The 26,814-nt window shown below is 41.7% G+C and overlaps 1 protein-coding gene across 3 annotated transcripts; it reads right to left on the bottom strand.

The window, feature by feature from the left end:
• Positions 1-176: 176 nt before the first annotated feature.
• Positions 177-26,814, bottom strand: PTER (phosphotriesterase related). Of its 3 annotated transcripts, XM_083405819.1 has the most exons (6): positions 26,659-26,794; positions 15,069-15,118; positions 12,944-13,392; positions 11,795-12,060; positions 6,067-6,207; positions 2,105-2,588 (listed from the first exon to the last, which is right to left on the bottom strand). In XM_083405819.1, exons 3-6 carry the CDS (start codon positions 13,373-13,375, stop codon positions 2,378-2,380), a joined length of 1,050 nt encoding a protein of 349 aa, XP_083261945.1. In that variant the 5' UTR covers positions 13,376-13,392; positions 15,069-15,118; positions 26,659-26,794; the 3' UTR covers positions 2,105-2,377. The 3 variants fall into 3 exon arrangements, with proteins under 3 accessions (XP_083261943.1, XP_083261945.1, XP_083261944.1); XM_083405817.1 differs by lacking the exon at positions 15,069-15,118 and having other exon boundaries at positions 177-2,588; positions 26,659-26,814; XM_083405818.1 differs by lacking the exon at positions 15,069-15,118 and having other exon boundaries at positions 26,655-26,797.

The raw sequence follows: 26,814 nt of genomic DNA, 5'->3' as shown, positions 1-26,814 counted from the left end.
AGGGGCTATTCCCCCACCCCAGCCCCTGGAGAGAAGCTTCCATTGCAACTCTGGATGCAGTAGAGTGCGCTGCTTTTTTTGGAAATGCAGAATAATGTTTCCACTACACATGTGCAATCCCTTTTTCTATGCAGTTCACTCAAATGTGGCCTATAACTAGACATGCACAGCCAATATGAAATAATACAAGAAATTTATTGCCACAGGATATCAAATGCTGTGCATGCTTGGAAATATAATAAACGACGTTAGATCACCAGACTGTCATTTTAAACAGATATAACACTTTTTTTAAAGCAAAATCAGCATTTTTCTTTGGTTAGAACCACAGAAACAATAAAAGGCAAACTTCTCTTTTAAATCATATCTTGACAAACTGATTTGTAAATTATAAGCTTTGTTACATTAGTTCGTTATTGTTATTACATATTTTGATTTTGGGCATTGTCTCCACAATAATTTGTGACACAAGCATTTCTAAAAGTGAAATCTTGCTCAACTGCTTTGTTTATAAAATACATCATAAATGTTGGGGGGGGAGGGGTTAGAAGTAAAACAAAAGTTTGGATCACCTGAGTCCATGGACCAATAGCTGATGCAGAAATGAGCATGTTTAAGCCTGTTGAAATCAAAGCAAGGACACCTCATTTTGTGCCCCTGTGGCTGCTGATTTTCAATGAGACTGAAGTGCATTCAATTGAGGCTAGTGTGTATTGGAGGCTTTTAAATGCTTTTATTCACCCTGATATGGTTTTGCAATCCAGCCCTTAAAATGCTATTTAAAGATATTCTCAATATGTAATTATACATTGTGAACATTTTTAAATTTTGAACATTATTTTGTAAAAACTAATCATTAAATAAAGAGCAAATGGATACTTAGTAGGAGCATCGGTATTAGGGAAAAAATCATTTTGGAGGGAGGTAATTTTAGCCAAAAATAACCCTAGGCACACCTACTTGGGAATATGCTCCATTAAACTAAGTGGATAAAGATTGTACTTTTAAGTGGAAATCCTAAAACTACAAGCGCTTTACTTGGGAGTAAATCCTGAATGTCTGAATGCACATGCATAGAAAATTCCTAAAGTAATACAGCCATTACATCATCTTCAAAAGACCCACATTTTTTAAAAAATGCAACCTCTATATTTTCTTGGCGCCCCAGTCATATTTTTTTTGCTTTCTTTTTAAATTTCAATTCAAAGTAGCATTCACACAAAATATTAAAAGGGAAGGTCAAAGGAGACACAGGGGTTAAAGTGTTTTGACCATAAATATCAGGAATACAAATATACTGGGCAGCTGACGTTGATGTATGTTTCATGGAGAAAGTATTATTTTATTTCTGCTTCTACTCATGGTTCCTCTCTTCTCTAATAGCAGGTGTCCTGCAGATCAATGGCACTGAAACAGGGATGGGGAACCTGTACCCATCCTTATATTATTAGGACTCCACTCCCAGCGATCCCAGTTAGCATCTAGCCAGTGGTCAGGAATGATGGGCATTGCAGTCCAGCATCTGGAGGGTAACAGGTTCCCCACTCCTATTTTCAAGTGTCAACTGACACATCAGAGTGAAGTTGAAAATAAAAAACGAGGAATTTCCTGTGCCTGTGCAGAAGTGCCTTAGGCATGCAGCTGGGGTTTACAGGATCCCAGCTAGGATTATGCGTAAATGTTCCAGCAATGGTGCTTGGGCCCAACTCCAGAATGAGTCCGCAGAAGCCATCATAATTACCGTATTTTTTTGCTCTATAAGACTCACTTTTTCCCTCCTAAAGAGTAAGGGGAAATGTGTGTGCGTCTTAAGGAGCGAATGCGGGCTGCGCAGCTATCCCAGAAGCCAGAACAGCAAGAGGGATTGCTGCTTTCACTGCGCAGTGATCCCTCTTGCTGTTCTGGCTTCTGAGATTCAGAATATTTTTTTTCTTGTTTTCCTCCTCCAAAAACTAGGTGCGTCTTGTGGTCTGGTGCGTCTTACAGAGCGAAAAATACGGTACTCCATCAGTCTAGGCCCTTGCACAGCATGATGCTGTTCTCAAGGCTGTTGTGAGTATCCGCTAAAAGCACTGCATGAAGGCATCCCAGCAGCTTTAAGCAGTTTTAGAAATAGTATGTGGAACAGAGCTATACAGTTCTACCATACTTGCCAAGCAAATACTTATTACAGATAAAAATTGCCCTTTAGCGAAGCTGTGTAACTGCCCCCACTCCCTGTATCTGAAGGGACCTGGACACAAACAGTAGGTATACTATGGCTTATCCTACTCTTAAGACGCCAGATTTGTAGGACTTTAGTTTTCTTCAAAGAATTTAGGTTTCAAATTTCCAGTTTCACAGAAGCAAATCTAGCCACAGCAATACTTAGAACTCCCTACTCGAAAGTCAACCATCGCCTAGGATTTCCTACCAATAGCTTATCAATCTTTTCTTGCGATATGCCTCTGATTAACATTTTTGGTACTATGTTTTCAAGTATGTGAGAATATCCATGGCCCCCATATTTCTTCAACCTATTTTTTGTGTGCACGTCATGAGCAAGCAAAACTCTGTCTTCGTAGCCTTCATCAATCAACATCCGAACCCTGCAAAAATACAGACAATACACATCTGTCAATGTATAGTTCATATTAATCTGATAGTAATGCAGAAATAATTATCAGGTACAAACTCACACTATTTTAAATTAAATGACCTATTCTTGTGTGTTTTAAAAGAAATGCAATAAACTAACATTTCCCTCCTTCCTGAGGAGGAACAGTTTGGAAGCTTTTGCTTCTGTTTTTGCTTATCTGCTGTTTTTCATATCATTTGGACCAAGAACTGTGATCAGTTTCAAATAAGCAGTCTTCAACACAACAATTACTGAAAGTGGCTTGTCTGAAACTTACCACAGTTTAAGATGGGCTACAGGTCTGGGGTCCAAGGGACATGGCAGATGACATGGCAAGCTGTAGATAATCAAAAGTGGAAGTAGTAGCTTCTGAACTCCTCGTCCTGGTTCCATGGGAGGAGGAACAGGGAGACTGCACAATCCCGAGGCTTGCTGTGGCTTGTCCCTGCTAGTTGTGCTAAACTATAGTTTAGCATGATATGCAAACACAGCTGCTATGCCTATAAATTGGCTGAAAATGATACTCGCCCAACACTTTGGTAATTGCCTGCCTAGGCACCAGCTATTGGCAGAGTTGTTATGACATAATGGAATATTTATCCAAGTTATAGAATGCTTTCAAATAATGCAGCTTCTGTGAGGGAAGTGAAAAATCAGTTTGGCTGGGAAACATCTAGACAAAAGGAGAAGTATGCATTTGAGGCCTGGCAGCTGAATGGGGAGGGAAGTTGTCTAACAGCTAGGAAAACTGAAGATGAAATGCAATGCAACACAGACAGCCACCACCCACCTCCCGAAAATCCTACAATGCCTGTGAATGAAGGCTGAGATTTGGCGATTCCATGCCCAAGATACCAGCAAACAGAACTCTGCACACTCTCAATGCATGAAATCTATAAAGAATAGGCATCCAAGAGTATTCTGTCTTAGATCTGACTACATAAACCTATGACCAAATACAGGTGTGATGAAGCAACAAGACCTAGTCAGCCAAGGGCTTATTCACATGAAAAAGTTTGCTTCCTGTAATCCTGTGTATGAGATTGCAAAGCTGGATCTCTTATTGGCACCATGCTAATTCAGAAATACTGATGGGTCAGCACAGTCCAGAGAGCAGAATTCTGTAGTTGGACATGGGTGGTTTGGGGATACTCAGTTATTCGTTATTATGAACACTGTAATCATAGTGGAATGAATCAAGATTATCTGATCACAAGCATTAAGAGTTGCTTATGTTGCAGACTATTATCAGTGAGGCTGAGCTTTACATGATCGCTGTAGCCACATCTGAGCTAATAAGCAGCAATATATTATTATGAATGCAGTATTACAAGAGCATAATCGCTTCACCCACCTCAATCATCCTTAAATTGACAGATTAATAAATAAGCAAGCCAGCAATGAGTTTTAAAGAAAACAACTTTCTTTCCACATAATTGCTCTCAAAACTCACCATAACAGAACTATACTTTTGAATATTTCAGTAATAATTTCCAATAATAAAATGTTGAGAAGTTATCGTAAGATACTCCCCCCCCAAAAAAAAACCTCTATACAATCCTATGCTGTCTCAAGGGACATATTTTAAGATGCACATGCAAATCTGGATATTTACAAATCTTTTATTCAGCGTTAGTGAAACTGAACATGAGTGAAGTCTGAAAAATACCTTTCCCTCTCCCGTGTTTATACAAGCAGACACAGAGGTCAGCTTGATTTGTATGACTATGATGAATACAAGTCAAACATGAGCTGACTATGAATTAATAGTAGCCTGCCAGTTTTCCTAGCATGCTCACCAACAATAAACTGAATGCACAAAAAGAAGTTTAATGGCATCTCTAGCATAAATGCGCAAATCGTTCTGGGTGAAAGGCAATCTTGTCTCCCTATAAAAACCTACTGCTACTTTTGTTCAATGCCAGTTTCGGGAAGGAATTATGAGGGAATTGTCGTGGTGAGGTGTATTGTGAACTGTTGCCACAATCAATAGCAAAAGCATTACTGATAATAATAGCCTTTCTACCTGCATAACTTCCAGTCGTATCTGTCCAAGGAGCACTTTCATTCATCACAAAATTGGCTCCAGATTAGTCAAGAAGCAGAGGTTTTAGGAGCAACTTCACAGTGTGTTAATTTAACTCGGTATAGGGCAGGTTGACGGAGTAGCTGAAACAAAGCTCAGTTTTACCTAGCTTAACTTATTTTCTAATGAGAGCGGCAGGATTTTAAGCAATGTGTTATTATTCTGTGATGCGCAATCATGCTTTTCTTGCAGCGTCCCCATACACATAAGAGCTAAAAAGAAGACGCTGGTTTGTATTGACAACCAAATAGTTAAGTAATGTGTGTCAACAGCCAGAGTGCCAGTATTTATTTTGTGTTGAAACTTCTGTGGAAACGTTTGTTCTTGTCCCATCGGTTCTTGATTCACTTTGTTTTTTGTAACGTTGTGAATTTAGTATTGATAGGTAAGCATAGGGGAGAGGAACAGACTTGCTACATTAAGAAGGTCTACTGCAGATGTACGAATCCCATTTTCTAACCCTGGTTAGCAGATCAGGAGGGGGCTGCAGGACTGCACAGTCCCTCTGCTTCTGCACTCATTCTGCCTGCACTTCCATGTACAGCTTTAAGGCAGGACTCAGGATTGTGACTGTGGTCACCTTAACCATGATTAAATCATAAGCAAGTTTTGAAGCTGATTTGCTAACTGTAGTTAAGGAAGATCTTGGTTGGCGTTAACCAGGCATAGGCAAACTCGGTCCTCCAGATGTTTTGGGACTACAACTCCCATCATCCCTAGATAACAGGTCAGGGATGATGGGAGTTGTAGTCCCAAAACATCTGGAGGCCAAGTTTGCCTATGCCTGGCGTTAACCCTTAACCATGAAGTCAAAATGGAAGCTTAAGAGAGTTACAACCTCTGTTACAATGCTGGTTGTGCCAATTTTTTTTATCAAACAGGGTATATCTTCTGGCTGAACCCTTCCCCTATAGATGCTTTCTCCCCATATATTGTCTCCTGTTGGGGCTGGACTTTTGGTCTCAGAAGTTTGAATTCCCCCTTTATGCCACAGCTGTGCTTTAAATGGTTCTAGCATTGCTACAGGATATTGAAATTACAGGACATAAATATTGTGCTGCTGTAACACCTGGTTTGGCCTATGGTGAAAGATCTCAGGGAAAGAGAAGGATAAATTTTAATGCAAAGGAATGTGGACGGGCTCTCCACTTCTTATTTCTTAACCATGCTTAGTGACTGTTATGTCTGCCCTGGACCTTTGTGATTTAAGACGTTAAACTAAGTAGAATACCTATCCATGGAAGTCAGGGACAATAAAATGCCACGCTAGTGCAAGTTACACACAGGCTCAGTTTGTGGTACTTTCAAAACCTGGACACTAACAACATTGCTATCTCCAGCAGAAGTTTCCATGTATACATACCTTAAAATTCTTTCATTGTCACTTGGCATATCGATATCAGGATTCATTTGGTACAAAATGAATTCTGTTCCAAAGAGGTCATACTCTAAGTAGCATCCAAGCTCAGCAAACTCCAACAGTTTCTTCTCATCAAATATAGTCCTGTACAAATCACAGTATACACTATAAACTTGCTCAATGCAATTCTCTCCCATAGCTGACTTGAATCATTTAACCTCATGTGACAATAGCCTTCAAACACGGCAAATATTCCTTCATAAGGGATTCATTCATTAGAAGTCAGCTTCACAGCACAATCCAGCATAAACACGGCGAGTCTTTTAAAAGAGGCCCCATGGAACATGTGTACTCTATATCCTCTGGACCTCTTTTAAAGGACTCGCCCTATATGTCTGCTCTGATGTAAGTCCCGTTGAGTTCAATGGGATTTACTCCCAGGTAAATAGAATTGCAACCTACATTACATAACTGCAGAGTTTCTGACCCCAGATATGCTTACAAATATTATTTTTTTGACATATACGGGTATCAACAGAATAGCTAGTGATCATAGTTTGATTTCTTACTTATTTTTTACTCTTCAGCAACATTTATGGTGTAAAGTCAATTAGCAAAGAAATTGTGAACACTTCTTAAAATAAAGTTAATTACTTGAACTTTCTCCCCACCTTCCTATTTTGTGTTGGTTCAGAGTATTTCCAGTTTCGTCACCACCATAACATTTTGCTGATAAAACTTTTTTTAAAGGATTCATATGTATATAACTAATAGGTCTCAGGTAGAATTACAACCTTGCTTAATTTGTCACCAAGCCTTGAAATTTGAAAACATTTCAAGCTACAACACATTTACACTTATAACCATCAAAACAGTGGACTGTATTAAATTACATTTTATCTTTCCATTTTGTGAACTATTGGAAGGGATAGACTTTGTTGTGGAATTCTATGTCAATATGTTTAAAAACAAAAATGGATAGAGACAAAATGCACAATCTCTCAAACAAGAAGCAGAGTCTATCAGTAGTATTCAAGTAAGTTAAAATTAATCTACAGGACTAAGTTAGGTCCATTAATTTGGTTGGCCACTGTCAGAACAGGATAGTGGACTAAATGGGCCACCGGCCTCATCCAGCAATCTCTTCTTATACAATCACAGCATGTCTGCTCTGAGTAAAACTTAGCTGAAAGCCACACAATATTTCTAGGTTAAAAATAGCAACCTATAAACCGCCTTTAATGATTTTTCGTTCAGGAATAAGAACACACCCAAAATCCTCTACTATATATATTGTGTAAAGTTGTTTGTTCACTGTGCATTTGGACAGCTCTTAAAACAGCAAACCCAAATTTTGCATGATCAAGGAGCAGATGTTAGTCAATATTTGAATCCAGCTGGATGCCATTTTGAATCAAGAAGGTGGACTGAATCTTTCAAAACTGCACTGATTCTCCCCTCCCCCTTAGAATTCCTAGGCAACCTTGGGGAGGAAGTTGCTAATAAATTTTAAAGACATTCCAGACCTAATTCCAGAGACTAGTTTGGTCTTCTTCGAGACATATAAAAAAAAGTGGTGGCATTTCTAAAAGTTTGTGGGCAAGTGAAGTTTCACATAGCCTGCATTGCTAGCAATAGTCTAGATTCAGAAAGCTTGTTAAAAAGAACATATGCACACCCCAGCTTTCCAGTTGTGGTTATTTTTGGCCTAAGGTGGTAAAAGCAATCAATATCTCCATAAAATAAGCAGATACCTCCTAACAAACCCAGAAACAAAGCTACTTATATTTCATTGGGGGAAAGCTATACAATTAATATTTTATATTTATACATGTTTAATAAATAATTATGTATTTCAAATCATGCTTTTCTTTAATTATTTGTGAACAAAGTTGTTCACCAATTAATAAAGGTGGACTACCACAGATCACCAAGGACAGATATTGCCTCATTTGCATTTTCCTTCAGTTTCCCTGTCTGAAATATATCTTAAAATTATTCTGATACATCTACACCAAGAAGTCAGAAAGAGGTTTCTCCACCTAAGGAAACTCCCTTTGAAAAACGGGGGGTACATTTCTAACATATGGTAGTAATATTTTGTCTCCTGTCCTTCTGGTTAATGAAACCTTGAGGTGATGTCAAGAAGTACACACACACACACACACACACAGAGAGAGAGAGAGAGAGAGAGAGAGAGAGAGAGAGAGAGAGAGGTACCTCGGGTTAAGTACTTAATTCGTTCCGGAGGTCTGTTCTTAACCTGAAACTGTTCTTAACCTGAAGCACCACTTTAGCTAATGGGGCCTCCTGCTGCTGCCGTACCGCCAGAGCACGATTTCTGTTCTCATCCTGAAGCAAAGTTCTTAACCCAAGGTACTATTTCTGGGTTAGCGGAGTCTGTAACCTGAAGCGTATGTAACCTGAAGCATATGTAACCCGAGGTACCACTGTATATATATTGCCAATAACTTACTGTGTACATTTGGCATAAATGTTGGCAACGGACAGAGCAGAAACAAGGAGGGTTTGCCCTTTGCCCTCCATGAAGTGTTGGATGTGGGGTGTTGTCAAACTATTTGCATTCTTCTACCCTTTCTCTTTCTCTTTCCTGACTACCCAAAAATACTGTATGGGTGAAACTCAAAAGAATCATTCTCACCTACATTACCTTGGCGCTCCTTCTGCTTAATGCCACAAAGCCATTAACAGTTAATTCAGTTGCATCATAGTCTGTCGCTATGGAAATGACTGATGTCACAAATTCAATATTGTGACTTAACAGCAGGATTAAGTAGAAGGAACAGATGGAACGAGTGAGAGAAAGCTCTTGTTCAAACACAACTGGCACCAGCAGGACACTCATTATTGCCAACTGTAATTAATAATAAAAATCTTGTTTAATAATAATAATAATCACAGTTTACATAGGACCAGAGATTCTTATCCAATGGACTTTCAAAGTACTGTGCAAGTAGTATGGCTTTCAATTACAGCTCAACACTAGAAGCCAAAATTGCTATGTCAATGTACTTATACGCTGTAGTACCGTGGCAATATTTTGTATTATTATAATTTTAAAATCACGTTCATATGAATATGCTTTTCTAGGTATAGGTGTGAATATATATTAAAAGAGTTGGGGATTTATTTAAATTAGGCCTGTCAATAGCAATCGGCATGGTTACCTGAAGCAATCAAGAATTAATTCTAGGCAATCAGATAAGAAAGTAGTTGCAATCTGGAAGAGAGTTTGTGTTTTATTTTTTTAAAAAAAATCATTTAGGCTTTTGTTTTCTCATAAATGCCTAAGCATGAGTGGAAATGTAGGTAGTAACATACATTGTGTTTCATGTAAAGCACATTTATACATGTACAGGTATAAATATATATACATATACATGTATGATCAGTGAAAAATATTTTACATAGTGTGCCATAAAGCACTCACAACAATTCAATGATAAGTCATATGACTACAAATAGCTTCCAGCCTTCAGCAATGCTAATCAATACATGGTCATCTGCCAACTAATCATCAACCACACAAGGTCATATAAATGTGGCTTAGCAGCACAGATTGTGTTTTTTTAACTGAAGGCGTGAAGCATCCACTACTTTGCTCTCCATGGACGTTCTGTGACTTTTGTTTACTTTTGTAACATCTTGCAGTTGTAGCAGGAGAGGATTCAACCGATGTGATGTAGCTATTTAAGGAGGTGTGGAATTGTTGCGGTTTGGGCTTGTTGTTTTTGCAACATAGTCTGGAGAAAGCGGAAGATCCATTCTTATCCTGCAACAGATAACTCAGGGAAGAGAGCCAGGCTATTTAAAGCTGTCTGATCTGCAGATACATAGTTCTCCAATGTGCCCATGCCAAATGTTGCCACGTACTGGAGGAAAAGGCAGATGGCCTTTATGCAGCAGGTTGAACCAGCTATCAGGAACATGGGAAGCTCTTACACAGAATCAAACGTGAAAAGCTCAGCACCGTCCATATCCGCAGTTCTCAAGCTTCTATTTGCTGACTATCTGAAAACTGCAGAGGGTCTTGGTGTACCACTTTATACCAGCTAGCTGACAAAATGCAACCAATTCAAATGATAGGTGGTATTTACCTAAAACTATAGTTAAATTAATGGACATTAAGTTTGTTGTTGTTGTTGTTTAGTCATTTAGTTGTGTCCGACTCTTCGTGACCCCATGGACCAGAGCATGCCAGGCTCTCCTGTCTTCCACTGCCTCCCGCAGTTTGGTCAAACTCATGCTGGAAGCTTCGAGAACACTGTCCAACCATCTCGTCCTCTGTCGTCCCCTTCTCCTTGTGCCCTCCATCTTTCCCAACATCAGGGTCTTTTCCAGGGAGTCTTCTCTTCTCATGAGGTGGCCAAAGTATTGGAGCCTCAGCTTCAGGATCTGTCCTTCCAGTGAGCACTCGGGGCTGATTTCCTTCAGAATGGATAGGTTGCAGTCCATGGGACTCTCAAGAGTCTCCTCCAGCACCAGAATTCAAAAGCATCAATTCTTTGGCGATCAGCCTTCTTTATGGTCCAGCTCTCACTTCCATACATTACTACTGGGAAAACCATAGCTTTAACTATACGGACCTTTGTTGGCAAAGTAATGTTAAATAAACAGGTTGGCTCTGAGAAAAACTTAGCAGAATACCCCATTTGAAGAACCTCTATTTGCAGCACCTAAAGGGCAGCACCTCTTCAAGAATTCCGACAGCAGTCTTTCCCAGCCCCACTGGGAGATGCCAGAGGTTGAACCTGGGACATTCAAAGCACGTGCTCCACCAGTAAGTTATGGTCCTTCCCCTTGCCGCTTCAACTAGCATGCATGCACACAAATGGGCTTATGGTGCAACCCTATGCATACTTACTTGAGGGAAAGCTCCATAGAACTCAGCAGAACTTGCTTCCAAATGAACATGCACAAGAAGTTGGAGAAGTGACAGTGATGTGACATTGATGTTCTAATAAGTTTTGAAGGGGGTTGTGCAACTTCATATAGTTCAAACACTGTTATAAGTGTTGTATCTCAGCACAATATCTTAGTTATGGTGCTGAACGTTTCTCTGACATAAATGGGTCTTGATAAACGCAAAGTAGACTTTGAAAATGTGATGATTTATTTAGGTGCTCAAGGAGCGACTCCCCAACATGAACAGACACGCTTATTCTAATGAGCACTGGGATCTACAAACCATTTAGACTGCCAGCATTTTGGAATTAAAGATTTGTAGATGTCAGCAGGACTAAGCGGTTTTGCACATACATGCCACTTTGAGGATCGTCACCAACTTCACTAGAGTTTCAGTCCGGCAGTATGGTATGTATCTGCATTAAAGTATTCCCTGCAATTGCCATATTTTGAGTACTGCAAATGCTGGAACTGTTACAATGCTTGCTGTAATGAAGAATCAGAACACTGATAAAACCTGATTAGGTTCAACCTGCTGTGGGTTTCTTAAAAGTTCCACTGTCCAGGAACAGGGGTAGTCAACCTTTTTATACCCACCGCCCACGAATGCATCTTTCTTGATGGTAAAATTTCCTTACTGCCCACCAGCGCTTGATGGAAGGATTCAGCTTGTGCCATAGAACCCCCTACCGCCCACCTAGAATCCTGAAACGCCCACTAGTGGGTGGTAGGAACCAGGTTGACAACCACTGGTCTAGAAGCAGAAATATTTACAAACAATCCAACACCAGAGTGGCCCATTTACCTGTCCATGTGAGACATGACGGTTTTTGAGGTATCAGCTCCAGCTTCCTGCAAAATTCGAATGATCTGGAAAGGTGAATCGCAGTTCCTGCCAGGGTGGATGATGACGGGGCAGCCAAGCTGTGACTGAGCATGTGCCGTTGCTTGTAGTACTTTGTTTTCACTTTCTGTCAGAGGCCATGAGCAGCCAACTTCTCCTATGACCCCACACTTTATGTCGGTTCCATCAGCTCCATTGAGAATTTCATTAACTATAACCTCTGTCAGCTGTAGAAAATAAAAAACATTCTTTTAGTTAAAGCTCTCTGTGCTGCATAGTATCAAAACTTAAGTAAAACAATGTCGTTCCTAATTTCAAGGTTGCCATGGTCAGTATCTTTCGGCCTTCAAATGCCTGAGTAAGCGGGAAGGTTTTTCTATTTCTCCTGAAAGTCAATAGACACACCTCACCAAGGATGGCATTGAAAAATGGCAAACCATCACCAAAGGGTGTGGGCAACAGAAGCTTAGCTCACACATGCATCCTAAGATACTGTGCACGAGATTGCAGGATGCACTGTGATAACAGCAGCAAACACACTGGTTTTCAGTTCATTTTCTCATGGAAGGATCTTGCCTTGTCAGAAAAAGCTCTTCCTCCATAGAGGTGACTTCCTCTGTATCCAAACCAGTGTATTATGCACACACACACTTAATTCCCAGTTTTGAGGCATCCTATTTTAATTATGTTAAAGGCAAACAACATATCTTGAGGTATCAATGGCGTTGCGTGGGTTGTCAGCACCCGGGGCAAGGCAAGTAATTTGCGCCACCTAACCCGGGGCAAGGCAAGTAATTTGCGCCCCCTGCTGCACTGTCCCTCCCCCAGATAGTCCCTCGCTCTCTCTCCGCACCGCACCGCACGCCTGGCACCCTCCCCTCCACAGTGGGCGACGACCCGGCGGCTTGGATCGGATTTGCACAGCCAGCACTGCAGTGAGAGAGAGTGAGTGAGCCAGGTAGAGGCAGAGAGCTGCGAGTGTGAGTGCGCCCCCCCAGATGTTGCGCCCGGTGCGGCCGGCCCCCCCTGCACCCCCCACGCTATGCCACTGTGAGGTATTCAGAGGTTGCCAATAAAAGCACCCAACTTTCAGTACGTTTTGAGACCCACCTGCTCCACAGACATCGCTCGTGTTTCAGGAGAATGAGTGGCACCCACATAAAAGCCAGCGCCAGCAATAATATGGACACCGGTTTCTTCCGCAAGCTGCTTTAGGGTCTTCATGTCTCTCCTTATCCCTGTGGTTGTATTTTCCACTATGGTCCCACCACCTGCAGCTTTGAACTGCAGCAGTTCTTCCTTCACAGCACTTGTTTCTTGATGCAAGAGGAGGTTCTCTTTGTGGCTGTAGGGATTCTGTTTCAGCCAAAACAAGTTCTTCATCTCAATGGATGTTTCAGAGAGTGCTTCTTGGCCTGAAGGAGGTGGGTAGTAACAGCAAGTGTAATCCATTGTCAAGTGCTCGTGGGTCATCGTGTAGCCAAGCTGGCTAGGCTCAACAAGGCCCAAAACAGTCTGGACTTTACCCTTCGGCGAAGGCATCTTTAAAAAGGCGTATTCTAGGAAAATAGACAGAAAGATGTTAAAGACCCTTACACCAATTTTGCTCCATGCATCAAAGAGCAGACTAAACTAGTTTCAGTGTGAGTTCCCTTCTTTTGGCTGAGAAGGGTGGTTTAGACCATTGCGTAGGCTTTATTTTGTAACCTTTGATTGTGGTGAGGGATTCTGTAAGGTCTTAGAGTAATATTTTGTATATTGTGTGTGCCTCTGTGTCCCTCTGATGTCAGGAGAAGTTTTTCAAAGGTGCTCAGAGGTCTAGTAGTTGCTGCTGCTTTTACTGTTGGGTTATTTAAGAAGGTGTGCTGTTGGTGATGGATCAGCCAAGGTATTTGGGTGTCTCTAGTTTGTCTTATATTTCTGGTGTTGGTATGGGTTTGCCATTTTCAATGTCTATGACAGCAGTGTCTCACACCAAATGTAACTGACCTATAGAAAGGACTCTATGAACTAAGAACAAAGATGTTGTATGTATCCTCATTGTCTATGAAAATCCTTCAATAAAAGAAATCTTTTAAAAAGAGAGAGAGAGAGCAGGCTACACAAAATGAACAAGGATACTTCAGAAGGAAATCAAGATTGGCTGGCATAGCTTGTCCTTCCATCTGAAGATACTTACTAAATATTCTTAAAAGAGTCATCCAATCTATGTCATGTAGTTATAATGCTGGCCAAATCTTTTTATCAGTGTACAAACTAATGCACACTGATGAGTCAAAGCAAAACTCAAGGCTTTATGGAAGGACTTGTCACCAAAACTGGATGACGAGCCTTTTTGTTTTGCAGTCAGTTCAAACATTACTAAGTCTGTATATATGGACTTCCTCTCCCCACCCACCTCCAAGTCTGTAGCTTTATAGTCCCAAACACAGTTTCAGAATAGTTTGTCAGGCTTTGGGGTACTTTGGGGATAGTGAAGCACAAGCAAGACATTGGTACAGAGAATGGCTGATAAAATAAGTGAATCTAGGTAATGCAAAAATTCCTTTTAAATTATTGCCTATACCTCTGTCGTGATACTGAAAGTACTTGCTGGCTGTTTCTGTGGTACAAGGGAGAGGAGAAAAATACGAAGCAATCTTAACATCTTCGCTCTTGCTAGAGCATGAAAACAACCAGTGTATAGTGCTGACCGGGGGGGTAGAAATCTTGAGGATGAAATACTGGCTTTTCTCCAGAATTTTAGTTACATTTTTCTTGCTTCGATTCAAAGCCCTATGGGAGGCTCACACTGAACTGCTACTGTACAATCAAGTGAACCACAAGTCCTTAAAGATTCAGTAAAGCCTAAGTAGTTGGCCTTGCAACAGCAAGACTACCCAAGTGGGAATGCAACCGCAGGAAAAGAGATTGGGAATACAGAAAAGGATGCCAGAGCATTAGAGACCTTGCATTTCTAAGTGAATGGGGGAAAATACATCAATATGCCATTGTGTTAGGCAAGCTGTCATCAAGGATGAGGAAGAAAATCTGTGCAACTCAGAAAAAAATTTAGATAGGAATAATCAAGGAGAGTATGGACTTAAAGAAAGCCTTCAGTGCAGGAGACTTTCCCAAGACAGATGCTGTTGCTTTTAGGACACAACTGAGTTATGGATACTAGTGTGTATCATGGAAGCGCCATAAATTATGCAAAACAAATGTCTGTATGCAGATTTGTTGAACTTGCACAAACCTTTCTGACAGATGCATATCAAGGCTTCCTTAGCACCAAAGGTGGATCTTCTTTTCATTAGAAATGAAACATATCGCAGAATTAATAATGGATTTAAAGGAAAACATTATTGCAATTTATTCCAGAGTTCTAAAAAGTCAAGAGCTTAAATAATTAAATAAACAGCAACGTTTGATCATTCAGTACTCCTTATCAACTGTTAATGTCATTGGCTTTCTCAGCCACAAGCCAAAAAAAGTTGGTAATTGCCTGGTTCTTTCACTTTGTCTACCAATATCATTTATCACTAAAAGCCTGATCCCACATGTTTAGTTGTAAGTAGAGCACACCAAGTGCCATAAGTGCAAGCCTAAGTTATCAAGGCTGTATGCCAAGGAACCCAGTGTGCATCTTTCCAAGCTAGTGAGATATTATGGTGGATCTGTTTAATGGAGTGCATTTGTTAAGTGATACTGCTCCATTGCCAATTAACATTATTAAGTAAACCTTGAACGTACCGGTACATTTCCGTACCATTTAAACAAAATGTAGTGCGGTTTAATTTGATTTTTAATACACAAAGTTTTTAACTCCTCCATGGTAGGCTACAACATTTAAACATCAAGCCTTGCTGCTGCTGTCTGACTGTGTTCAGAGGAATGAGGTCTGCTCTTGCATACCCTCCACTTCTACTATTTATAATTAACTCCCAACTCTCACTTATTTTTAAGTTTACTTTCCACATTAACACTAAACATAGCTGACTGCCTAGCTCAATTCAGATCTGCCTGATGGTAGATGCAAAGGCTTGAGGATATCTAGTTATAAACTCCAGTCAGCCAAAATCATCAGTTATGAAACAAAATACATGTTTAATGATGTCCAGAGGATAAGACTAACTGGAGCATACATTATTGATTAAACAGAAGCCTTTCCTGTCTGCCTTTTAGCGCATAATACCATAAACATTGGTTTGTTACTGGTAAAAAGCCCTCCAAGCAGATAGTCTGTGGTTCCCCTTCCCTCTGAGAATGCAACAGATAAGCTGGAGTCAAGAGGGCAAAGAGCCCAAGAGGCTCGTTTCTCCAGCAGGCCCATTTTTAGGGCTGCAGAGAAATAAAGCATCAAATTGGCACTCTTCCATAGCGCCATAGGATGACCTACCCACAGTGTACCACTATAAATATAAAGCACCAGCAAATAAGCAAACGGAGTCCGTGTCACCCAGCAGTCGGTGAATGGCTCAGCTGTTTTCTGCGAAACCTCACCTCATGCAGAAAGAACACCTGACGATTTGCTGTTGCATTTATCTCTTGCACAGAATCATACAATACTGCATGGCTTATCTAAGATAGGGGGGAAATGCTTTTCTTGGGAATGAAAGGGCAGATGTGCCTGTCCTCTTCTAAAGGAAAATATCACTGGAGGATAGAATGAAAAAGGGATTGGTGTCTTAATTGGAAGGGCTCTCAAAAGGTAAAGGAAAAGGAACCCCTGACCCTTAGGTCCAGTCGTGGCTGACTCTGGGGTTGCGGCGCTCATCTCGCTTTATTGGCCGAGGGAGCCGGCGTACAGCTTCCGGGTCATGTGGCCAGCATGACTAAGCCACTTCTGGAGAACCAGAGCAGCGCACGGAAACGCCGTTAAATTTCCTGCTGAAGCAGTACCTATTTATCTACTTGCACTCTGACGTGCTTTCGAACTGCTAGGTTGACAGGAGCAGGGACCGAGCAACGGGAGCTCACCCCGTCGCAGGGATTTGAACTTCCGACCTTCTGATCAGCAAGCCCTAGGCTCTGTGGTTTAACCCACAGCGCCACCCACGTCCCGTCTCAAAAGGTGCTCTAGTCCAAATCACTGCCAAGGAAGGGACTCTGTTGCTACACGTTTCCCAATATGGGTAGCCTTCCAACCTCTGCTTTAAAATGTCTAACAAAGTAGAGTCTATCACCTTCTTCGGAGGCAATCTGTTCATTGCTGAACAGCTCACGCCACCAGAAAGCTCTTCCTAATGCCTGGTGGAAATTTCCTTTCTTGTAATTTGAACACACTTGTTTAGGCCCTATCCTCTGGAGCAACAGAAACAAATATTTGAAGATGGCTACTATTAATCAGCCCTTCTGTTGCTAAACATGCACACTCCTTCAACCCTTTCTCAAGGGATTTAAGCTTCTGTCTCCCTTGCAGTATGTGGGTCAAAGTACTGATTTGTTTATTGAAGGTAAAGAAATATTGCTTTGCTAGCACAGATTCCTGGGTCCAGGAGCAGACAGAAGTTAGGTCACAAACAGTGCTTACAATCAACAAGATTTCCAAGGGGATTTCTCTAGTGCAAAGCATTAAAAGCAAAATACATCTCCTGTACATTCTGATTAAATTTGAGCTGTCTGCCCTGGCTATTAATTGACTACTTTTGATGGGAGCTAACATTCTGTTAGAGCAGGCTATAGTTCTGGTGAAAATTCAGTAATCCTAATCATGCTTACAGTCAAGGCAAAGAAGGAAAGAAAGGTTAATGTGATTGCATAACACGGACTGGCTTTCGTCACTTAAAAGAGATGTTCTCATTTTTAAACAAACACCAACTGGGGAGTTAATTAGATTTAAACAATATGCTGAGCTCAACATAACTTATTCTGCATGGCTCCTTTTCATCTCTGATAAAACTACACTGCACAAAAACATTTTAACCACCGCGGTGTGTGTGTGTTTTTCATCCAGTTTTCTGTAACAATGAAGTAAACAGCTGCCCCACTATTTCGGTTTGGGAGATTCATGGTACTTCTAGCAACTGGTGGGCGCTTGTATGTCTTGAGTAAACGGCATAACCCATGTGCAAGAACTTCCACAATTTGCCTTGAGCACGGATTTCTGCCACTGGATCTCATCCTGCTTCAGAAGTCAAGTTTGCATCATTACATATGCACCGTTTCTCAAATGTTACACCATCTTTGTGGGTTGTTTACTTGCACATACTGTCAAATGCAAATATCAGTAGCTGAACATAACATATGAATCAGCCCAAGTGTGAAACCTCCACACACACCCCAACATTCTGTAGTTCTGACTTGACCCAAAATTCCATTGAGCTTCCTATGGATTTTTCCTATAATTAAACACGTACACAGCAGATAAGGGATCAGAAAAACCTGACCCTAAGCCAATACTCACGTTCCTTTTTTGTCAAGAGAATCATACTTGAACATGAGAAATTGTATGTAACGTAACTTAAGAATACTGATGCAAGCACATCCAACTTATTCTTGGCACAAAGCTTGATTGTGTACGTTACTGGAGAAAAATGTAGAAGCACAGAGTTGGAAGGGAACTGCCCCCAAAGTATGATCCAGTTGTTCTGACCAACCTGTCATAGATCAGTCTATTCCAGTGGTTTTTTTTTAACTCAGTTGCACTGCAGACCATTCTTCTACAGTATTTGAAATTAGCCAGACATCAGGCACATTTTGCACCTGGCTATTAGCCACTTGCAACCACGTGAAGATATCTGGGCACTAAGATGGCACCTGACGTCACCACCTCCTGGAGGTGCATGCCTGGGGAACACTGGATCTTGACTGTTTTCTCACACTAATGCCACAACCTGTAGATTTCTACCAACTATATTTTATCTGCACAATCAGACGGGATTTCAGGAACCAAAATGTGTTCTCTGTGCAGTCTCAGCAGGAGCAGTGAACAACATAACAGTGAATGGTTGTAGCTTGTATTCGCTTTCCCCACCTCACTGCCCTGCTCACGGTTGTGAAGAATATTCACCATTAAGAAAAGGAGGTTGGAATAGGCTAATATATATGTGGACAGTCCCTGGATAAAGCAACCTTTCTTCTTTCAGTTCTCAAGCTTCTTAACCTAGCTCAAGGTTGTCATCTGAAATAGCCAGACATTTAAACTGATAATCAACCACAGCCAGTCCATCTTTTGAAAAATAATAGTTTAGAGCTGTCTTGCCTCAAAATGACAATTGCATATTCTGTTTTGGAGACTGCAACCTTGTTTTAAGGAGCCATTTGCTTTTATATCTGAGTTTCTAACTCTTCTCTTCTGTCTAGATAGTTCTTTGCAGATCACATTTTCTTATGTTCCAGCCACCACATAGGAGGCTACTAAAAGATTTTGAAATCGAAGCTATATTCCTCTCTATTCCCACGAAGCCGCTCTAAATATGTAGACCCTACATAGTTAGCAGCAAAGGAAGAAGAGAAGCTGGTATTCTTTGCTAGATTCATCAGACAAGACTAATTTGGCACGTTAACACTCTGATCTAGAAAACCCCACAGACAGAATCAACTTGAAAGCACACCACAAACAATAGATCAGTCACCATAGTTTAACAATCAGTTATAAATATAATCCAAACCATGCCCACAGGCAAAACACTTAGGTAACAGTACTTTTTATTTTCAAACAGGGGTATTAATTTCCAATGAGATTAGAATGGTTCCTCAAATTATTATAGCAGCACAAACATCTCTCTACCAAATAAGGTTTGTGCCAGTGGAGTAGTGTGAATATCAGCACCGAGTCATTATAATGCTTTCGTAAGGAGTACACTCCCTCGGTTAATTTCCTATAGTAATCTCTTATTGCTGTACTATAATAATGGCACACACAGTCTCTGCAGTCATTTCAGCTTGGCAAGCGCATTTTAATGCTGTTAGTCCAGGCTCTCTATAGTGGCATATTAAAAATGCATTTTGTTGTAAATGCGATGCAGAACAACAATGCTAAATCCAGATTGCTATGACCCAAAATGCTCAGCACAGGCATGTCCCAGTAGCTATTTGTTGCCTTCTATGGGGTGGAGAGAGATAATTGCAGCTTGCTCTTTTGGAAAGATGAGTTGTCCTCAATCCCGCCCCCCTCCCTGGTACTTTCACAGAGTTACATATTCGTGCAAAAAGCATGCCTATGCAAAGTATTGTATCTTGGTTTAGAACTGTTATTTCTTAGAGACAGCAGTAAATACTTTAATGGCAGGCACGGCGCTCTGTCACTGACATTTAATAAGACCTGCAAAAAAACTGAAACGACTCGAAGAAATTTCACAGTGGAACTTTACTGTACATATCAGTATGTTAGGAAAGGTGTGAAATGCAAACTGTGGAATGGAAAAGTCATATTGCGAGAAATTGCTTAATTTTAAAATTGCTTAATTTTAAAATACTTTAAGTTCAAACAAAACAAGGACCTGCGAGCTCATGGAGACATTACATTTTTTAAAAGTACCATGGGCAGCAGCTTAACTAGCAGAAGCACAACCCCACTAGCAAAATTCTGGAGCAATTGCATGATTATGGTTTCATCCTAATGGTGGGAGAGTGTTGCTGAAGGATAATACGTCCCGTCCCCCCCCATCAGTAAGACTATTTGCTGTTTTAGAGGCAAGCCAACAAAACACATGCTCCCCACTGCTAAGGTGAAGTGGGACAGTCACTGTCAAATAAAATGTTTTTAAAACAATATAAGGGATAGAGAAGTATTGCTTAAGTCTACACACCCACACCATTTTTTAAAAAAAAGAAAGAAAGCATGCAGTAGAAGAGGTAAGTATGCCAACTTGCTCAGGTAGGGGGCAAGGGTGGGGAACAGAAACTATGTCCCTTGTAAGATTAGGACTGCAACCCTATAGCTACTTGCCTGGGAGTAAGCCCCACTGAATTCAGTGAGATTCTCTTCTGTGCAGGCATATACAGTGGTACCTCGGGTAAAGTACTTAATTCATTCCAGAGGTCCGTACTTAACCTGAAACTGTTCTTAACCTGAAGCACCACTTTAGCTAATGGGGCCTCCTGCTGCTGCCACGCCGCCAGAGCACGATTTCTGTTCTCATCCTGAAGCAAAGTTCTTAACCTGAAGCACGATTTCTGGGTTAGCGGAGTCTGTAACCTGAAGCGTATGTAACCTGAAGCGTATGTAACCCGAGGTACCACTGTATAGGATGGTGCTGTCAATTAGAGCTCCTCGCTTATGCCACTATGTTTTTCAGCAGCAGCACCCCCGCACTTATACACATTCCACTTGTGTGCAACCATGTTTAAGAAGGTTGTCATCAGACAGACAGACAGGTGTTATTTCGCTTGGGGCTGCTGCCTGGAAGTGAGCAAGGGAAGGCATACTGGGCTGCTCTGCAGTGAGGGAAGGCATGCCAGGCAGTGGCCTGAGTGAGGGAAGACTTGGGACAGGCTGAGCAGTGGCCCTGAACAACTTCCAGACAGCAGCCCCAGCAGCAAGTGAGTTTCTTTCTCTCTCTCTCTCTTCTCCCCGCACACCATCCCTATTAAAGTGGGGTGCTCTCTACGAGATTTCACTTATGCTCATGGAGGCTCAGAAAGTAACCTCCGCATAAGTAGGGGGGTGCCTGTACTCCCATAGTTCTAGTTTCTGTCTCTCCTTCAAGCCAATCCAAATTTGCAGGCCTTCTCAGAACTCCCTGCTTCCTACTCCTGCCAGAACAGCACCATGACCAAACTACAAGCCTTGTCATGATGCCCGAACCCAGGTTCCCCCCCCCAAACAAACCACAAGCTGCAATTGGATGACATCAACAAGTCAAAGTTTGTGGCTTATTGCTCCTGCCACAGCACAGCCAGGAGAAGGGAAGGGGGTAAAGTAGGAACTTTTGAGAGCATGTGAATGAGCAAGTTGCTCATCACATCAAACAAACCCAAATGGAGCCCCCGAAATGGGGTAAAGTCAACCTGTCAACACATTTATTGAACCAGCCAACAGACCTCCAAATAAAACTTCTGCAACTGTTAACATGCACAAATGAGATACAGGATCAAAAAACCTATTGATGGGTAAGACAAAGTTGTTACATTTATTTGGATTCAGATGTAACTTGCTCTCAACAGGAATTTTGCCACAGTTTCTGTAATAAACTTATTTGTATCAGAAAGAAAGGTTGGGGGAAACATAAAGTACACATATCCTTCTAGGATACAAAATGATTACTGAATCAAGCAATTATTTCCAGAGATTTCTATAAAGGTTGCAAAACAACAACAACTATAAAGGTTGTAAAACAACAACATGGCTTGCTGTTTCTATTTATTCTGAGCCACAGGGACATAACCTTATCAGAGAGTTTCCCTAAATCCAAAATCGTTCTAAGCAGAGGAAAGGCTGAAACCGAATGGTGCAGCACTTGCAGAAAGTACCTGGTTCAATTTCTTGCATCTCCAGGTAGGGCTGGGAAAGATTCTAGTCTGAAAACATGGAGAGCCACTGTAAATCAAGGTTGACGGCAATGAGCTAGTTGGAACAATGGTCTGCCTCATTATATGCAGCTTCCTATGTTCTCATCTCCCTTATAGTAAATTAAATAACTCCATATTTTGCTGGGACTGCAAAAACAAGGGGGATATTGGTAGGATGTCCAGATCCCAAAGACAGGGCTCCTGCAACTCTAATAGTTGTAGACAAGAGGGTATTTTCAGCAGATAGACTAAGCTACAACTGAAATTCCTTCTTCTGCATCCTATTTGTTAGATTATGTTTGGCTTGACTTAAGTCACAAGCTGTGCAATTCTGGAGTAATGTTCAGCAGAAAGTAGGCTAAACATATCTACTCAAATGTAAGTCCCACTGAGTTCAAGGGAACTCAATCCTACAATTCTCCCAAGTTTTTGTAGGATTGCAGCGGAATGGCAGAAAGCACACCAGCTGCGAAGAGATATATCACATTTCACCCTTTGTCATAAACTGAAACATTTCACTCTCTCAAACACTGCAGAGTTCCTTTTGACTGGGAAGAGAGACAATGAGTCCCAGATCTGGTTTAGCCAAAGTACTTGAAGGTTCTCTTTAGCAGGACTGCATCAATTTAACAACCAAATGAACCAGAAGTAGCAAAGAAATGGTAACACTCAGAGTGAAAATATATTTGGCTATAGAAATCAAGATGGCACAAATTTATGTCCTCCTAAGATAAGTTAGAAACTTTTCTCTGAATTCTTAGCCAGACTGAGATAGTACAATTTGAACAAACAATGAATTATTTGCTTGTGGTTTAATATTTAATTCCTGTAGGTAATGCTAACAGCTGGCTATTTGGGACAGTATGTTAGGTTTCCAAAGAATAACATGGAGTCATTTGAAAAAATTAAGAGCCAGCCAGAAGATCTGCACTGAATCAGATAATGAAACAAATTGATTCAGTTCCTTCAAATGGCTTCTTATTCCCTTTTCCTCTCTGGCACAGCACTCATCCTGGATTTTTCTTCTCTAATGGACTTTGTGACCACTATTTTCTTCTTCCTAACTATGGACAGAAGCAGTCAACTTTGTGTGCACTGCATTAGCCGCTAATTTTATGAGTTACTTCTGGTCACCTTTACAAAATGTAATTAAACATCTGACTGCCACTGTTGCCACCTCTAATTAAAACAGCAGAAGTGATTGTGACAATGGTGTCACTACGGAAAACAGTATGTCCATTAAATCTTCTAATGTAGGAAAGAGATTAATAATAACAATTGACATTTATATAGCCTGTTTAATACAACACCACTTGACAGGAAAACACAAGTCTGTATCACAGGTTTTGCTTCCACCATCCCTGAAGCATAGCCATATAGTGCAATCTTGTTTGTGTTTACTCAGAAGTAAGTCCCACACTGTGTTCAGTGGGCTTGTTGAGGATTGCAGACTTAATCTATTGAAAGCAGTGATCAGGCAACAGCTTAGGACAGAAAATCGAAAAGGATCATAAAAGCTGTAGGGAGAATCAAGGTGAAAGAAAAGCAACTGCCTGTTCCTGTTTGATCTGTTCTTTTGGAACACGTTGTACCTCTTTGTTTCTACATCCCATTCATGACTATCATCCCACCAGGTTTCAGGAATGCAAGTTCTTCTTGCTCGCTTCCCATGCTCTGTGCATTCGTGTAGAGACAACTGAAACAATGAAATATTCCTCCAAACACTGTTGCCTCTGTCCCCCTCTGATGGGAGTCCCTTGCCACAACCACATCTCTTCCTTCTCTGAGGAGTGACAAGAATCGTTTTGCTCACTGCACCTTCCACAGCCACCTCTGTTATTGCTCCTCGAGCTGAGAATCAGGTGAGAGCATGGAATCAATTTTGCAAAGACACCATCTGCCCTGCACTGTGAGGAGGAAGAGAAGGAGGGAGGGAGGCACAGACAATATCAGGGCCAGCTCCTGTTGGGCTGCATACCACCATCCTGCCAACTTACTGGCTGGGGTCAGCAGATATTGTTAAGAGGTCCTTCAGCATTAGTTTTAGGATCTTTGACAACATTAAACACTTTAGCATTATTATTAATTTTCTTCAGGCACACATTTGTGCACAGTATATTTTAATTACAGACTGTCCAACAAACCCAATATGTTTTGCTTCTGTCCTTCAGCTCTCATTGTTGCTTCCCTCCTATTCTAGACAACAGGCACAGCAATCAACTGGTTCAAACTTCCCTCGAATTCTGGAGCTCTCAGGGCCTTTACAGACAAACATTTTTAGAATAACTTGCGTGGAATACTCATGGGAAACATTAAAATGATGATAATAATACTGGTTTTCCAGTTCCAACATAATGCTTTCCATAACATTATTCTAAGAGAAATTCTTCCCAAAGCACTCCCAGGAAAGACAGCATGACATCAGAACAGCTCTTAATCTTATGTCATAGGATATCGATTTTATGGGCCACATTATCTATATACAAAAAGATGACAATGGTAGATATCTAGTCTAGTCAGGGCACCTGTTTTCCAATGTTATCCACAAGGGCAGCATTCAATCAAGGAGTCAAGGTTGTAGCTTTTTCATTTATCTGCACCTCCGACTCTCATGGTGGCTGAAACTGAAGAAGTGCTAGCTAGAACAGAAGCATTTGGTCCTGACGCAAAACCTGTTGTTGACATACGAGTACTTACAAAATCATTAATAATAGCAAGCAGCTTTGTTCATTACACTACCATTCATCTTTATGTGACTCAGAGTGTGTCCATAATTCAGCTACCAGATCTTGCATTCTGCGAAAACCCTGCCTATCCTACCAACGTCATCGCTTTCCAGGACAGAAAGGCAGTCATCTATTCCAGGCAAACCATGGGGCTATAGTCAGTGACAGCTAGTTTGTCAAATCCCAGCTATGTTCAACTGCAAGCATTACCCTAACTCATCATGTCCAGTAAGTAGTCTGCTGCTCTGGACAATCCCAAAGCCTGAACAGATAATGGGGACAATGAAAGGCTGCTGTGGGTCTCAGCACTGGCTCCTGACATCACGTGCAGGGGCTGTGAAGCAGCAGATCTGCCCTGGCAGGGAACCCAGGAGCCTCAGCTGGCAAGAAAGTGGGGTGGCTGCAGCAGCCCCAGTGGCTTCAAAATGCTGCTGGCAGGCAACACAACTGGGGGGAATAGCTGAGGCAGAGGAGCATAAAAGGACTGAGAGAAAGGTGGAGGAAGAGAACCACAATGAGTGGGTGGCATGCAAGAAAAAGCATGCAAGATGGTCCATGAAGAAAGATTGAGGACAGCCACGGGGAGCAAGGGAAGGACAGTGGAAATAAGTAGGTAGGGACAAAAACCTGGAGCTGGGTTTTTGCTCCACCACTTGGGCACGACAATACCACTTACTTTCTTACTCCACTGTGAATTAGGCAAAGGTAAAGGGACCCCTGACGATTAGGTCCAGTTGTGACCGACTCTGGGGTTGCGGCATTCATCTCACTTTATTGGCCGAGGGAGCCGGCATACAGCTTCTGGGTCACGTGGCCAGCATGACTAAGCCGCTTCTGGCGAACCAGAGCAGTGCATGGAAACACCGTTTACCTTCCCGCCGGAGTGGTACCTATTTATCTACTTGCACTTTGACGTGCTTTCGAACTGCTAGGTTGACAGGAGCAGGGACCGCTTGGCAAATAATCACTTATAGTCACCCACATTTCGATCACTACATTTTCATCAGTTGCATGCTTTAATTACTTTTGGGGGGCAGAACTGGTAAAATGATAAAAGAATTTACACTTACACACACACACACACACACACACACACACACTCCAACCCTGTTACAGTGGGTTACAGCATAAATTCTAATTAGTGCTTTTGAGGAACATACACATAGCACTTTGATACAGTAATCCAGATTCTTACAATATCTTAACAGCAGTTTATGACGATTGCAGGTTCATAACAAACTAACAACAATCTCATTGGTGACTGATGACAGAACCAGGGTCTGCAATTCCAGATTAGGTTTTAAAAGGAGGGGGAAAGTACGACCCAAAGTCCACCGCGATGAGAAAAGCCACGAAGAGATCCCTGCGCTCACCGCCACTAAGCTGGTGGCAATGAAAGGCCTCAACCCCGCAAATATATCCGAGGGGATTCAGGGACTAGTTGCATGCAAAGAGAATCGAGCAGCGGGGCCGGGGACCCTTCAGCCGGGTTTCGCGCCCTTTCATTAAACTCTGGGCGGGGAGAGAGCCGAGTTCCTACCAAACAAAGCAGGCGAGACTGACAAAAGCGGCGCCCTAAACTTCCCGCCTTGCTAGCGCGGGTGGGGCTCGCAAGGCCCCTAAAAGAAACTTATTCTTCACTCCTTTTTCTCCAGGCTCACCCACCGTCCCAGGTCACTCTCTGCTGCTGCTGCTGCTGCCGTCGCCCTCGCAACTCCCCTCCCCGCAAGGAAGTGGACTTCACCCCGGAGCAAGAGGGCCCTGCTCGCCGCGCCGCGCCTCTCCGCCTCCAGAACTCCGCCCTTCTCCTGGGCCAACCAG

Source organism: Podarcis tiliguerta (genome assembly GCF_965153285.1).
Source record: "Podarcis tiliguerta genome assembly, chromosome: 12".
Lineage (NCBI taxonomy): Eukaryota > Metazoa > Chordata > Lepidosauria > Squamata > Lacertidae > Podarcis > Podarcis tiliguerta.
Note: the sequence above shows the minus strand (reverse complement) of the source record. Positions and strands in the feature narration are given on the sequence as shown.

Coding starts and splice junctions, on each gene's coding strand:
- PTER (XM_083405817.1), bottom strand. CDS start 13,375: ATGCCTTCGCCGAAGGGTAAAGTCCAGACTGTTTTGGGCCTTGTTGAG. Junction 6,208..11,794: donor GTCATGTCTCACATGGACAG/GTAAATGGGCCA, acceptor TGATTTGTACAG/GACTATATTTGATGAGAAGA. Junction 2,589..6,066: donor GACAATGAAAGAATTTTAAG/GTATGTATACAT, acceptor GTATTTTTGCAG/GGTTCGGATGTTGATTGATG.